The following is a 12,115-nucleotide window of genomic DNA, read 5'->3' as shown; positions in this document are numbered from 1 at the left end:
TCAAATTTCAACAAGAAATTTACTCTCACCGACTCAAACTAGCGATAATAAATTGTATTCACTTAATCGTGTAGATTGAGTTTTCAATCGAGTTTCCCCTGGATTGATATTTTCACACTTTGTCAATCCACTTTTAGAGTTTAAAAACGTCACTTTCAATTCTGTATAATAGTCCCAGTCTTTGGAATTAAGAGGGCAGTGGGCCTACTTTATTTTTTACCTACTATTTACATGGTTTTTTTGTTTGTCTCTTGTTCCCTACAAGACTCATAGAAAGAAATCTCATCATCAAAATTAGTCTGATGGAACTGTTTTAAGAAGAAGCAGCAAGTCTGGATATTGTATTGATATTTTTGCAGGAAAATGATCCTTTGTTAAACATATATACATATATATTTTTTTTGGGGGGGGGGGAATTCCAATAAGTCCAATAAGCTGAATGTAAAAATCCGATATGAAGTTTTAATTAAGTTTTTGGTTACTTCAACATTAGGAATTGTTTATCCCCCATTAAAATAAGCATGTGATTACTAATTTATGTTGGCATTAACACAATGAACACGCACGATTACTACATGAAGCGTAACCATGACAATAACAACTCAGTTGAAAAGTTGTTCGGAAAGGGTAGGAAAAAAATCAAGGAAACGCCCCCGCGAGTGAAAAGTTAAACTCTGCTTGATTTTCTTGTTTGCTACAACGTGTTGACAAAATGTTGATCACTCTAGATCCTGATCGGGCGGTTTGAATGGGCCATTATATTGGCCTGCAATTCATTACTGCTTGCGTGCCGTTTCTGTGAAAAAAGTCTGTTAAATGTCAAAGCAACAATCACAGGGCGAGCAAAAGAGATGTGGAGAAAGAACCTCAGTTTTTCCAAGTACAAAATATTCTGTACAAGTCCAAGCTTCACTTGGGTATGGAAGAACCAATTTCACAGCCCTTTTTGAAGCTATACCTTTGCTGTGGAGACTTCTAGTTGCTCGGCACAAAGACAAATCAATGATTCAGCTGAAAACAAGTCAACAAGATATACCCGACGTTGCACATATTCAGCGAAATTGAATACTGTACACCCCGCATTTCATTATTATTTAAAAATGTAATCCCAATCAGACGGATCGATTGTTTTCTTGCATAAGAATGTCAGCTTGGCTTGACCTTGTTACTCCCCCATTTGTTTGAAACACATGGTATAGGCTCTTTGCACAAGTACCCCCTTAACGATAAGAAAGCGAAAGTTTGGGAGACCATCATGATCGAACGCTGATTACTCAACAGATTTAAAGGTGGACTCAGGGTCAAGTCGACTCCTTGCCACCATCCTAATAAGGCCGATTGGTTGGATCTAAGAACAGATTTCTTTACACGTTACCATAACGACTACTTTATTATTACAGGAACAAAAGGGGTTCATAGTGTAACGAAATTGGCCTGAGTGCTTGTAGCTTTCGCGCGTCATAGCACTGAGGCGTGCCATACTTGCTGAGCATGCGCAGTGGGCTGCTTAGGTGACCTTGAGCTGTTTGCGCGCGCTGTGCCTCGTGTGTGTACCACTGATCTCTATATAAAGACTGGATAGCTAATAAAGAGCCGCACAATGTACGAATTTGACGCCAAATTGGTGAGACCGGCTGGTGATCTACAAAGGACAAGTTGCCGTCTTTATAGACAGCATGATTTCTTTTGTAACGTCGCGGCTCACTTGACTTATATTTTGGCCACCACCACTGACCAACTGACCAAGGTTTACTACAATTTTTCTAACGTAGTGGTTACTTTTATAATGCCGCAAATCACTTTTTCGGCGTTTTTGAAATAATAATCACTACGGAAATGTGTTCCTTTTAGAACATCATAATATGTGTACGTGACCAAAATGCGCGTCAACTGTTGATACAACGCGCGCGTATTTACGCGTAGAACGTTCGTATTATACGCGGCCATCTTCGTGAGACCGGGGGCGAATTGGTCAATATGCAAAGTCTACTGTGTGAATGTTGTATGCATATCCGCTATCCAGTCTTTATAGAGATCAGTGGTGTGTACGTGGCGGGAGTTGCTGTGGAGCTAGCGGACTGAAGAGACGTGTGACGGCGGAGCTCTAAGAGAGTTGTTGTAGGGCGCTAGGCTTGTGTGCGTCAGCGTCGCTGTTGGTGTGTAGTGGGAGCTGGTAGCAGCGAGGCGGAGCGGTATAGCGACCGACCGCCGGATCCCAGAGCAGCGTGAGAGAGGCTGATCGGAGTGTCCGAGACAGCGGGACTGTCGAAGCCGTGTCAGAGAGTCCGTGGCGGCGGCGGTTTGCCGAATCTAGTTGCAGCAGCTCATAGTGCGGGGTATGTCAAGCTGACGTATTTGATAAAGTTAGTGACGAGCACAGTTCAGGACCGATATTGTTGAACCTCCCCACAAGTTATCACATTCAGTAATAATTTCTATTAAGTGCCTTCAGTAATAAACCTCTCTATCAGTAATTCTAAGGCTCAGTAGGAAACTCGATTATATCCCTTAAGGATACAGGAAACCCTTAAGGAACCTCAAGGCTATACCTTAAGGAACAGCAATCCCTTAAGGAATCTGCAACATAACTGAAGTGATTAAGGCGTCTTAGTTATAATAAAGGGAAAACCCCGCGGCTCTTGAGTGATCTCTCTTTGTCAGATTATTGGGTTCCTGCGCTGCTCTGCCTGGTATTTATCTCCGCTCCATAGGGTCCCCGGGAAAAAGTGTTGCGCGCGGCGATATATGGTTGCCAAACGACCTCCCCCACAGTGCTGTAGGGCTGCCGCTCGCCTGTGCAGTACCGAGTCAAACTTGACCCGGACGGGATTCGCCACAATAGCTTAGAATCATAGCAAAGAACCCTAGTACTTTTAGATGCTACCTGTTGTTTACAGTATTTTGATTTTAGATCCGGGTCGTGCTGCCAAAAATAAACCTGTTTGTGCAAAATTCAATGAAAAGTCTTTTGTTGACAGTAACAATGTCACGGTCTATAGGCCTAGTTACAGGGAACATACACCATTTGCTTGTACTGTAATTTTCAGAAATGGATTGACTTTGGGGGTTGGTAATATATAGCAAATATTGTTACACTGACTTTTTGACGTTTTTGGTTCCTAGATGCCATAGAAACCCAGAAAAAAAAAATCATTTTCCTGTTGTCTGGTTCCCTGACTCAATTTAAGATGAAACAGGGACATTTATAGACGTTGGGAATCGTAAGATCATGGAACCACCTCTAGCTGGCTTGATACCCATTCATAGGTGTGCAATCGATTGCACACAGTTGTGGACTACGAAATATGGTCACTTGGGACCAGTATTTGAAAATAAGCCATGTTTTTCCAACGCTGGTCGGCCGACCAGCGTTGGAAATTGATAAGAAAATACCAATTTTCTTGAAAATGACAGTTTACCAGCTGCCATGATTTTACAGGATGCTTTAGACTGTCATTCACTATAACAGTCCAGCAAGGTATTTAAAAATTTGGTAGTTTTATTTGTTGATGTTGTATTTTCCTTTAAGCTAGGCCTATTGAAGGGGGTCGAGTACAATTGGGTAGAATTATGTAGGCCTATACATGTAATACGCGTACTTGTTAAAGTACAAGTAAAACAAATTGTACACGTTGCCTGGTTTTTATTTTTGCCACTTGTTGTTGCGTGCTAATATTATCTGCTCTCGTGAAACTTGCACGCAAATAATTCCGTTTCACAGTCACATGGAAGAGACCAAATATTCCTAGAAGTTTATGAGGAAGGGACAGTTTATTCATCCAGTAGTCCAGGCGTATACTGAGGTACCTGGATACGAGGAACTGCAGTCCAACTAATACGTTGGTCATACATTTCCGTGCACAAGTACCCCCTCTACGGTAACTTGAGAGAGATACATATGTGACTTGAGTGCCACTGGCATCGTGCGACCAAGACGCACGATAGGTTTGTACATTGTTGCTCTGTAAGTCTCCCACACTGATGTTTGTTTTCTGAATATTTTAATGAGATGCGCCATAACCAGGGCAGAGATGCGTGGGAAGATGGCACAACATAAATACGTGATCAGTTTTGCCTGGGACAAGGAATTCAGCCAATTGCAGAGCTCCGAAATGACTCAACGTCTAAGGAGGCACGGCCTATCCTAATTTACCCAATCATAATTCAACACCAAATCTGGCCCATGACGTAAAATTCCACTACAAATCAGAGCGCGTGTCCTTGACTAACGGCCAATCAAACCCCAGGTTACATCCTGGTGTTAAAAACACAAAATGTCCCAGCGCAAGTGCAAAAAATAATATCCGTAGCTAAGCTGTCACTGTCCCATCTCTATAAAATAAGCGACGTTTTCTCGATTGGGACACTTCTGTCGTTTGGTTAAAGCATACAGACGCTCCGTGACACCTGAGCTTTACTACACCTAAACCTCACAGTAAAAACTTCGGGTTTTTTTTCATCAAGAATTGTAAGTCAAGAATCTTTAATCTCTCTCTCCCCCCCCCCCTCCCCCCCTCTCTCTCTCTCTCTCCCTGTGAATTGAAATTAATAATCATAGAATGCAATTTTTCCTTGGAATTTAAGCATAACAAATTGTCTTTTTTTCAGCTTTGCAAACAATTTGAACGGACCATGGCAAACACTAAAGGTACACCTGGAGGGTGGTCAGATCCAATGCCGGCAACCCCAAAAATCCAAGGATACGCTGACGCGGTATGGAGGAGTAGTTTAAAGAGCCTATGAAGTAGGATTTTTAAAAATGTAATCCCTGAAAACGCACCCATTTTGTACCATTAAACAATTAGAGTTACGGTTATTTTTTATGCAAATCTGAATTTTCATTTTCTCGAGCGAAATGTTGACGTCATTCGAGGCAGAAATGTCTATGTCATACCTTTCGTGTAAGGATCAATTCACAATTTAAAAATAAAGTCTTATACTTTATTTAAAATTATTTTACTGCCAAAAGTGGCAATAAAAAGTTCGAGGCGCTATATATTGTGGCCGAAAACAATCCAGGTTGGTTGGGTTACTGTAAACACACAATTTTGTTGGACTGAAAAGTTCCCTGTAGATTTCCTTATTCAAGTGCAGCACGGAAAGGATGTACGTGCACTTGATGGACGGCTCCCATTTTGCGAACATAAGCTCACCCTAAATCTATGCATGAAAACCACTTTTAAATAAAAACGTGCAATTTTATTTTTTGGGGGGGAGGGGGGTTGCAAATAGTCTGAAGCCCTCTCCATTGACCTGGATAAAATATGCCATCCTGATTGTACCATGCATTTTTTTAGCTACGGCTGAGCAGCTCTGGAGGTAGTAACGTCTCTCCGTTGCTTAATTGGCTGGCTGGTTGGTTGGTTAGTTCGTAACAAATGTCAGCACATACCTTTGTTGGCCATCAATCACCTTGCCCCTTTAGCCCTTGCAACAAGACGTGCTTCAGGTCTCCACCAGCTACCAATATTTGCAGTCGTGGAAAATAGGGTCACGAGCAGTGTTGTAGGTCTCGAGACCGGTCTCGGTCTCGAGACCGGTCTCGAGACCACTTTTTGCTGGTCTCGGTCTCGGTCTCGGTCTCGGAAGCTGTGGTCTCGGTCTTGGTCTCGGTCTCGGTCCCCTTTGGTCTCGATATTTTGGCTGGTCTCGGGTCGAGACCGGCAATATGTAGCTTTTACAGCTCGATCGATTACTTTGTGTTCACTTCGTTCAGTACCGTTGTTATTTAAAACATTTGCTAGCCCGTAGATCAAACTTGTTATATATCGCGGTCGGTTTGGACTCGACTGCACGTTGGAAAGTTCCCAAAGTACATGTAAAACTGCAGCAGTACCAGTCACTGAACGATTTGGAACAAGTTCGGCATTTATCTGTTGAGTCGGCCACATAAAGCAAAGTATAAACTTGTAACAATTTATGCAATAAGGGTCAACCATTTTTGGGGATTGTGTAGTTTAGCCCACCCCTGTGGGCGTAATCACTTGCATTTTGTATTCTGATAATAAATGAGGTGCTTCAAATTAGTTATATTTTCGACCCCACACAATGTTCTCTTTAATTTGGGACAGTATTTTGAAGAAAAAGTAAATTTTTCTACCTGATTTTCCAGCTTTGAACTCACACACTCTTAGGGGCCATTCAGAATTTCAATGTTATAAAATTTCGACTTTTTTTCCAAATTATTTTGACCCACCCACCCACCCCTAATTTCGATTAATAAAAAACTTAACATGTACATGTACATGCACTTGCATGTACAAGTACTTGAACACCATGTACATGTGTGTCTAGTTCAGTGACGGCGTGAAGTTAGTTGTCGGTCTTCCTCTTTTGCACTGGTGACCTTCAGTATTCTTGTGTTTTGCCAGCTGATATGCTGTTGGGAATGACAGGTTGCAGTTTTGGAAGCCACAAAGATGACCGTGGTTTTGTCGTTTTCTGGATGAGGTGGATGACATGTGACATACGAGGTTGTGCCTGTCACGTGAGGTAGCTGAGAACCCCCTCCCCCCCCCCCCCCCCCCCCCCCCCACAGGCTGCGGTCCTCGTAGTCGTGGAGTCCAGTGGTTGAATAGTCCAGTTTTTATAGCGATTGGATACACGTAGGCCTACATGACGTACATGTACAGTACACAGTGGCGTAGCCACGGGGGGGGGGGGGGGCGTGGGAGGGGGGCGACAGCCCCCCCCCCCCCCCATGAAACCTTGTCGCCCCCTCCCCCACTGAGATTTTGAGTTTCTAAAAAAAATTATCATTGATCTACATGACGCCCCCCCCCCCATGAAATGTTCCAGCGCCTCCTCCTCCTCCCCCCCCCCCCCCCCCCCCACACTGAAAAATTCCTGGCTACGCCACTGGCTCCGGTTGGCCATGCACACCATGGCTCGAACTATAGTGTGATCCGGTACACTCGCTGGCCCCGTCCAGCTGTTGCTTCCCCGTCACTGTAGCGGTCCGCTCCCGCTTCAGTCCGGCCGTCTCTGCGAAGCGAAAGCTCGTACCGTGCCCACTCGGTTCAGCTAGAATCTTTGGCATACTTGGTTCCCCCATGCAGTTAGTGTTGTGAGACTCCGACACCGGTGTTGAAACCAAGGAAAAGCCTGACGTTGGAGGAATCCCCACGAAGTTAAATAAACCAGTAAAGTCACTGTGAAAAAGCTCTGTTTCCCGCCAAATTCGTTATCATAGATAATAATGTTGATTCTAATATAAAGTTAATGAACTAATAGGGAATGCAACAATAATTTCAGGAATGAATTGCAGGGCAGCTCCGTCGCACAGCCTTTAACGACCACTTGAAACTTAGAACTGATAGACACATGGATTACAAGATAAGAGAACTGTTCAATTGCCTCATTGATGTTCTCCGAAGTCACCGTGTTAAAATTAGAAAAAGTTTTAACTATGGAAGGTTGTGAATCTTTTCTTTCAAAACTGAGGGAAGAATTATTGCAGTCATATTTATTTTATCGTCAATGTAAAATTGTGTCTTATTTCATTTTTTTCTCGGGTATTTTCTTGTTGTTTCTTTAGTGTGTGTATTTAATGTGAGTGTAGACCTATGTATGTCAACTAGGTTGTTTGTTTTTATGGTTTGCATTTTTCTCTCTGGGGAATGGGATTGCTTTTGTTTCTCGGTTTTGTTTTGTTTCGTTTGTAATAATCTTTTTAGCCCGTTTGGCATTCATTTCCGTTATTGAGTCTGGTTGTTTATTTTGTTTGTTTGTTTGGTTGGTTGGTTGTAAGAGTATTTATTTATTAGTTCGTATTTATTTATTTGATCTGGAAGGCTCATGTCACGTAATGTCCCATTAAATTGTTTAAAACTTATGTTGAAAATAACATCTTCATGGATTCCCAGCACAACTCCTCACAATAAGCCCAGTGTTAACAATATTTCTCGTTGTGGGTCTGAACATGAAAATTGTCGGTTTGTGTATTATGAATATGATCAAGTGAAATTATATATGCACTATTTTGCCCATTTCCCTCAAAATTGCATATTGCAATATTGTACATTTTTATCAATTTGCTAGAATATGTGATACCTCACCAACAAGTATCTTTTAACGAAATTCAATCAGAATATTTATCAATTTGTTTAAACATTTTTAGTTGTGTAACTTGTTGGTGTCCATGCCACACTGTACGATGGTGTAGCCGTGCGTTATGCACTTTGATTACTTTCGTTTTGACGGGGACTTTACTGAATAGAGTCTGGTGACTGTACATAGAAATTTCTTTGAATAAAAGTCGAATCGTTCATTCATGTGCACTTGTTATGCAAAGCAGGGGCAGTGGTTCAAGGATATCTATGTCGACTTGCAAAAAGTGTGCAAGAACACGACTTGAATGCTTTTATGTGTTCACAATACAACGACGCTGTTTAGTTATTTCACTGTGTGACACAGTGACAAATTTTGGTATCATAATGGCGTCAGCGATACTTGCTGGGGAGCTCTTGCGTACGACTTTCTGAACTTTGGTACTGTTGTTTCCAGGACAATTGTTTGTACGGTAACCCGACGTACCCAGATTTTTAAAGACGAAATTGCCGACCTCAAACTTGTTAGTGCCATATTTGGCAACTATATGTGCGTTATTAGTTTAATTAAACAAATGAACAGGTTAATTAAACATAGTACCATTGAAGGTACCTAAAAGTAAACATTACAGCATTACAGGGAGGGGGGGGGGCGTGAAACCTTGTCGCCCCCCCCCCCACCAGTCGCCTCCCCCACTGAGATTTTGAGTTTCTAAAAAAATTATCATTGATCTACATGACCCCCCCCCCCATGAAATGTTCCAGCCCCCCGAGCGCCGCCCCCCCCCCCCCCCCCGAACAAAATCCTGGCTACGCCACTGACATTACATACAGGGGACGAAGTTGGAAAAGAAACACGCATCGCGATATCGGAACGCTTGCGCGTAGTTCAGGCAAGTCAAAAGATCTATCTTTCTTTGTTTTTTTATTTTTGTTTCCATAGAAAGTGAATTTCGATTTTCAATTATTTAGCTTGACCCACCCACCCACAATTTGGAAAAAAGATCGAAATTTTAAAACATTGAAAATTCTGAATGGCCCCTTACCATGTTACCACTCACTGTTGCCATGAGAGTGTATGATGAGACCCCATTTTCTGGCTGCTCATTTTAAAGTACCCCATTATTCCTAAAAAATTAAAAATCCCGTTCAGAAAAAAATTAAAAATCCATATCTGGCACATTCTGGCTACCACCTCGCAACTTGTGGGTCTACATGTACAACGCCACATTCTGTGACAAAAATTTAAAAATTAATTCAACATTTTCTAGCTCCATTATTTAAAATCAAGTACACAATTCTTGTTAGAAGTTAACTCCTATATTTATTTTAGGAAAAAAGAGGCACAATGTAAAATTAAAATTGAAATTGCATCTTTAAATATCCGTTAGAAGTCATAGCTGAAACCAAGGGGGTGACTGTGGAGTTTAGGATCCGAGTTCCTATAACAGATGAAACATCTCTACCTTGAACTTTTTACTTTTGTCACAATTGGGTGTAGACAACATGTCAAAGCCCATATTTCTTAAGTGTAACTACTTTTTGCTCAAGTAAGGTGTCATGTATCAATTTGTAAACATTGCCACTGGTCAAAATTTGGTCTGTATTCTTTGTGAATAGAAAGGTTACATTTTTCAACTATAATAACGTGTCTTGTTTTTTTTTATTTCGACTATTGTTATTTATTATCCTCAGTCTCGGTCTCGGTCTCGGACCATATTGGTCTCGGTCTCGGTCCGCCTTGAAGGGGCTGGTCTCGGTCTCGGTCTCGGTCTCGAATCTTCAGGTCTTGGTCTTGGTCTCGGTCTCGGACTATCCGATCTCGACTACAACACTGGTCACGAGATCACTCATTTCGCATCGGGGCTGGCACTGTACTGCACACAAATTGAGTGTTCACGCATACGCTATAAAACACTCCATGCACCAACTGACGTACAACAAAATAATGGGAATCCTTTTCAATTGACAGTCACGTCCACGTGAGTAATTGTGCATAATAAGAACAGACTTTTACATCATGTACATGACTTATTTGGCTACAGCAGGTCTTCAGTTGGGCCGCAGCTTTCAAGATCTTTTCGATTGTGTTTCTATTCATTCGCGGTATCCGTTGTCAATCTTTACACGTTCATTTATGGATATAGGTAAAACCCCAAGTGCAAGAGGCTCTCGGGAAGGATTTCGCTGTTTACAAAGCTGTGTTGTACATTGAGCAGGTTGTTGCAGGGATGAACTATAAAATCAAGGTAAGATAATTGAGGATATTTGTTGGTCCCAGAGAAGGCCTGCCTATAGTCCCCCTTATACGTCACTGACTGACTGACTGACTGACTGTCACTTGTGTTTCGGGCAGTGCTATCGTATAGTACCCCGTAGCTCCAGTGAATGGTTTAAGTCCGGCCCAATGTGTATACTCGTGCTGAAAAGACATCCATTGAATAGCCATTCAATTGTTTTCTTTTGTTTTCTTTTATCCTAGATCAACGTTGGTGGTACCAATTTCATCCACGTGCTTCTGTTCGTGTCGCTCCAAGGACTTGTGGAGTTTAATCAGGCCTGGGGTGGATTAAAGGAGGATGACCCTCTGGAACCTCCGAAGTAAAACTTAAAATGTTGTCTCTGGTCACGATAGGTCCTTAACCATTTCCCTTTCATCCTCGTTAGCCAAGGCAGTCTTACGTCGCAAGACGCCCTGGCAAACCGAGTTCTAATCTTTACTATTTTGACACTCATCGTCAGCCAATCCAATTCCCTGCGTAGACGTCAAGACATTTTCCTACACACTGTATATTCAGGTATGGAATTACAAGGTCAAATTTGTTGGCCAATAGGAGAGCGCTTTTCAGGACTGCACAGCGCGCTGCCATTTTATTTAGTAGGAGGTCAACAATAATCTAGGTCAGCTTTTGTAAAGAGCGACCTGATTGGTCAGAAATTATGTCAGTCCATAATTAGTTGGAAGTGTTCATGAATCGTTAATCACAGGAGATCAAATATAAGATATGGACTCGGTTTGCCGAGGTATACCGTCTTACGTCAGCACTGTTAAAGTTGATGTTACATGATAACTAGGACCTATTGGTAATTACTGGAAGCAAGACTTATAATATGCAACTATACGTACTTGTACTCAGAGCTTTAACTTTTGCTTACAAGTTTGCTTATACTAAACAACAATGTAGAGTAATTGATCATTAAGTTTCACGAGTCGGCCATTTGAATCAAACAGGATCCTCATTATTATCGCAAGCTACTCTTCAGACGAGAACAAATGAAGGTGATGCAAAGGAGTCAAATTATAGGCCCCCTATAGATGAATCCCTTTGGTCTGATGAATAATTTGACATTGTGGATTAAAAGCCGTAAGGCACGAAAGCAATTTTATATTTTTGAAAGTCAGACTTATCACTACAATTATTGTAAAATAAACTGGCATCCTCCCTATCAAGGGTATAGGCCTACAGGTGAATACATTAGATTCGGGAAGCACAATCTTAAAAAGTAAAATGGCCGTCTCGGGAATATGGACCATTGGAATGCAGACCAGTCAGTGCATCCAGTAGACATGAACTACAGGGTTGGTCCAAAAAAGCGAAACCCAAATGTCGGGACCATTAGTTTAGTGAAGTTCTACATGTAGCACTTTCAAAATCTGGGATATGAAAGCTCGATTCATAAGCTTCTTTTAGTCCAAGAATCCTTTAAATCACTTATGTAATTTTAGAGTTACGGAATTTTAAACACAACCACCGTTTTAAAGTTCTGTCCACGGATCACATGAAGGTACGTGTTCTTTCAGCAAAACGAAAACAAATCACATAGGGCTGTGCGTTTTGCTGAAAGAACGCACACGTTTTTTTGTGATCCGTGGACAGAACTTTAAATTGGTGGTTGTGTTTAAAATTCCGTAACTTTAAAAGTACAAGAGTGATTTGAAAGAATCTTGTACTTAAAAATACCTTATAAATTGGGCTTTCCTATCCTAGATTTAGAATGTGCTATACATGCAGAACTTCACTAAAACAATTGTCCCGACATTTGGGTTTCGCTTTTTTTGACTCACC

General features: G+C 41.7%; 1 protein-coding gene across 2 annotated transcripts; it reads left to right on the top strand.

Annotated features, from left to right (window-relative positions):
* Window positions 1–2,048: 2,048 nt before the first annotated feature.
* On the top strand, window positions 2,049–11,815 carry LOC119745785 (leukocyte cysteine proteinase inhibitor 1-like). Of its 2 annotated transcripts, none has more exons than XM_038222504.1 (4): window positions 2,049–2,336; window positions 4,609–4,713; window positions 10,196–10,297; window positions 10,531–11,815. In XM_038222504.1, exons 2-4 carry the CDS (start codon window positions 4,633–4,635, stop codon window positions 10,651–10,653), a joined length of 306 nt encoding a protein of 101 aa, XP_038078432.1. In that variant the 5' UTR covers window positions 2,049–2,336; window positions 4,609–4,632; the 3' UTR covers window positions 10,654–11,815. The 2 variants fall into 2 exon arrangements, with proteins under 2 accessions (XP_038078432.1, XP_038078355.1); XM_038222427.1 differs by lacking the exon at window positions 2,049–2,336 and adding an exon at window positions 4,327–4,468.
* Window positions 11,816–12,115: the final 300 nt, after the last annotated feature.

The sequence above is a fragment of the Patiria miniata genome, unplaced genomic scaffold, assembly GCF_015706575.1.
Source record: "Patiria miniata isolate m_02_andy unplaced genomic scaffold, ASM1570657v1 HiC_scaffold_1, whole genome shotgun sequence".
Lineage (NCBI taxonomy): Eukaryota > Metazoa > Echinodermata > Asteroidea > Valvatida > Asterinidae > Patiria > Patiria miniata.
The sequence above is the reverse complement of the archived record's forward strand: the minus strand, read 5'-3'. Positions and strand labels throughout refer to the sequence as shown.

Excerpts from the sequence above, each read along its gene's own strand:
- LOC119745785 (XM_038222504.1), top strand. The coding sequence starts at position 4,633 with ATGGCAAACACTAAAGGTACACCTGGAGGGTGGTCAGATCCAATGCCG. Across the intron at positions 4,714-10,195 it reads TCCAAGGATACGCTGACGCG|GTAAAACCCCAAGTGCAAGA; the intron begins GTATGGAGGAGT and ends TTATGGATATAG. Across the intron at positions 10,298-10,530 it reads GGATGAACTATAAAATCAAG|ATCAACGTTGGTGGTACCAA; the intron begins GTAAGATAATTG and ends CTTTTATCCTAG.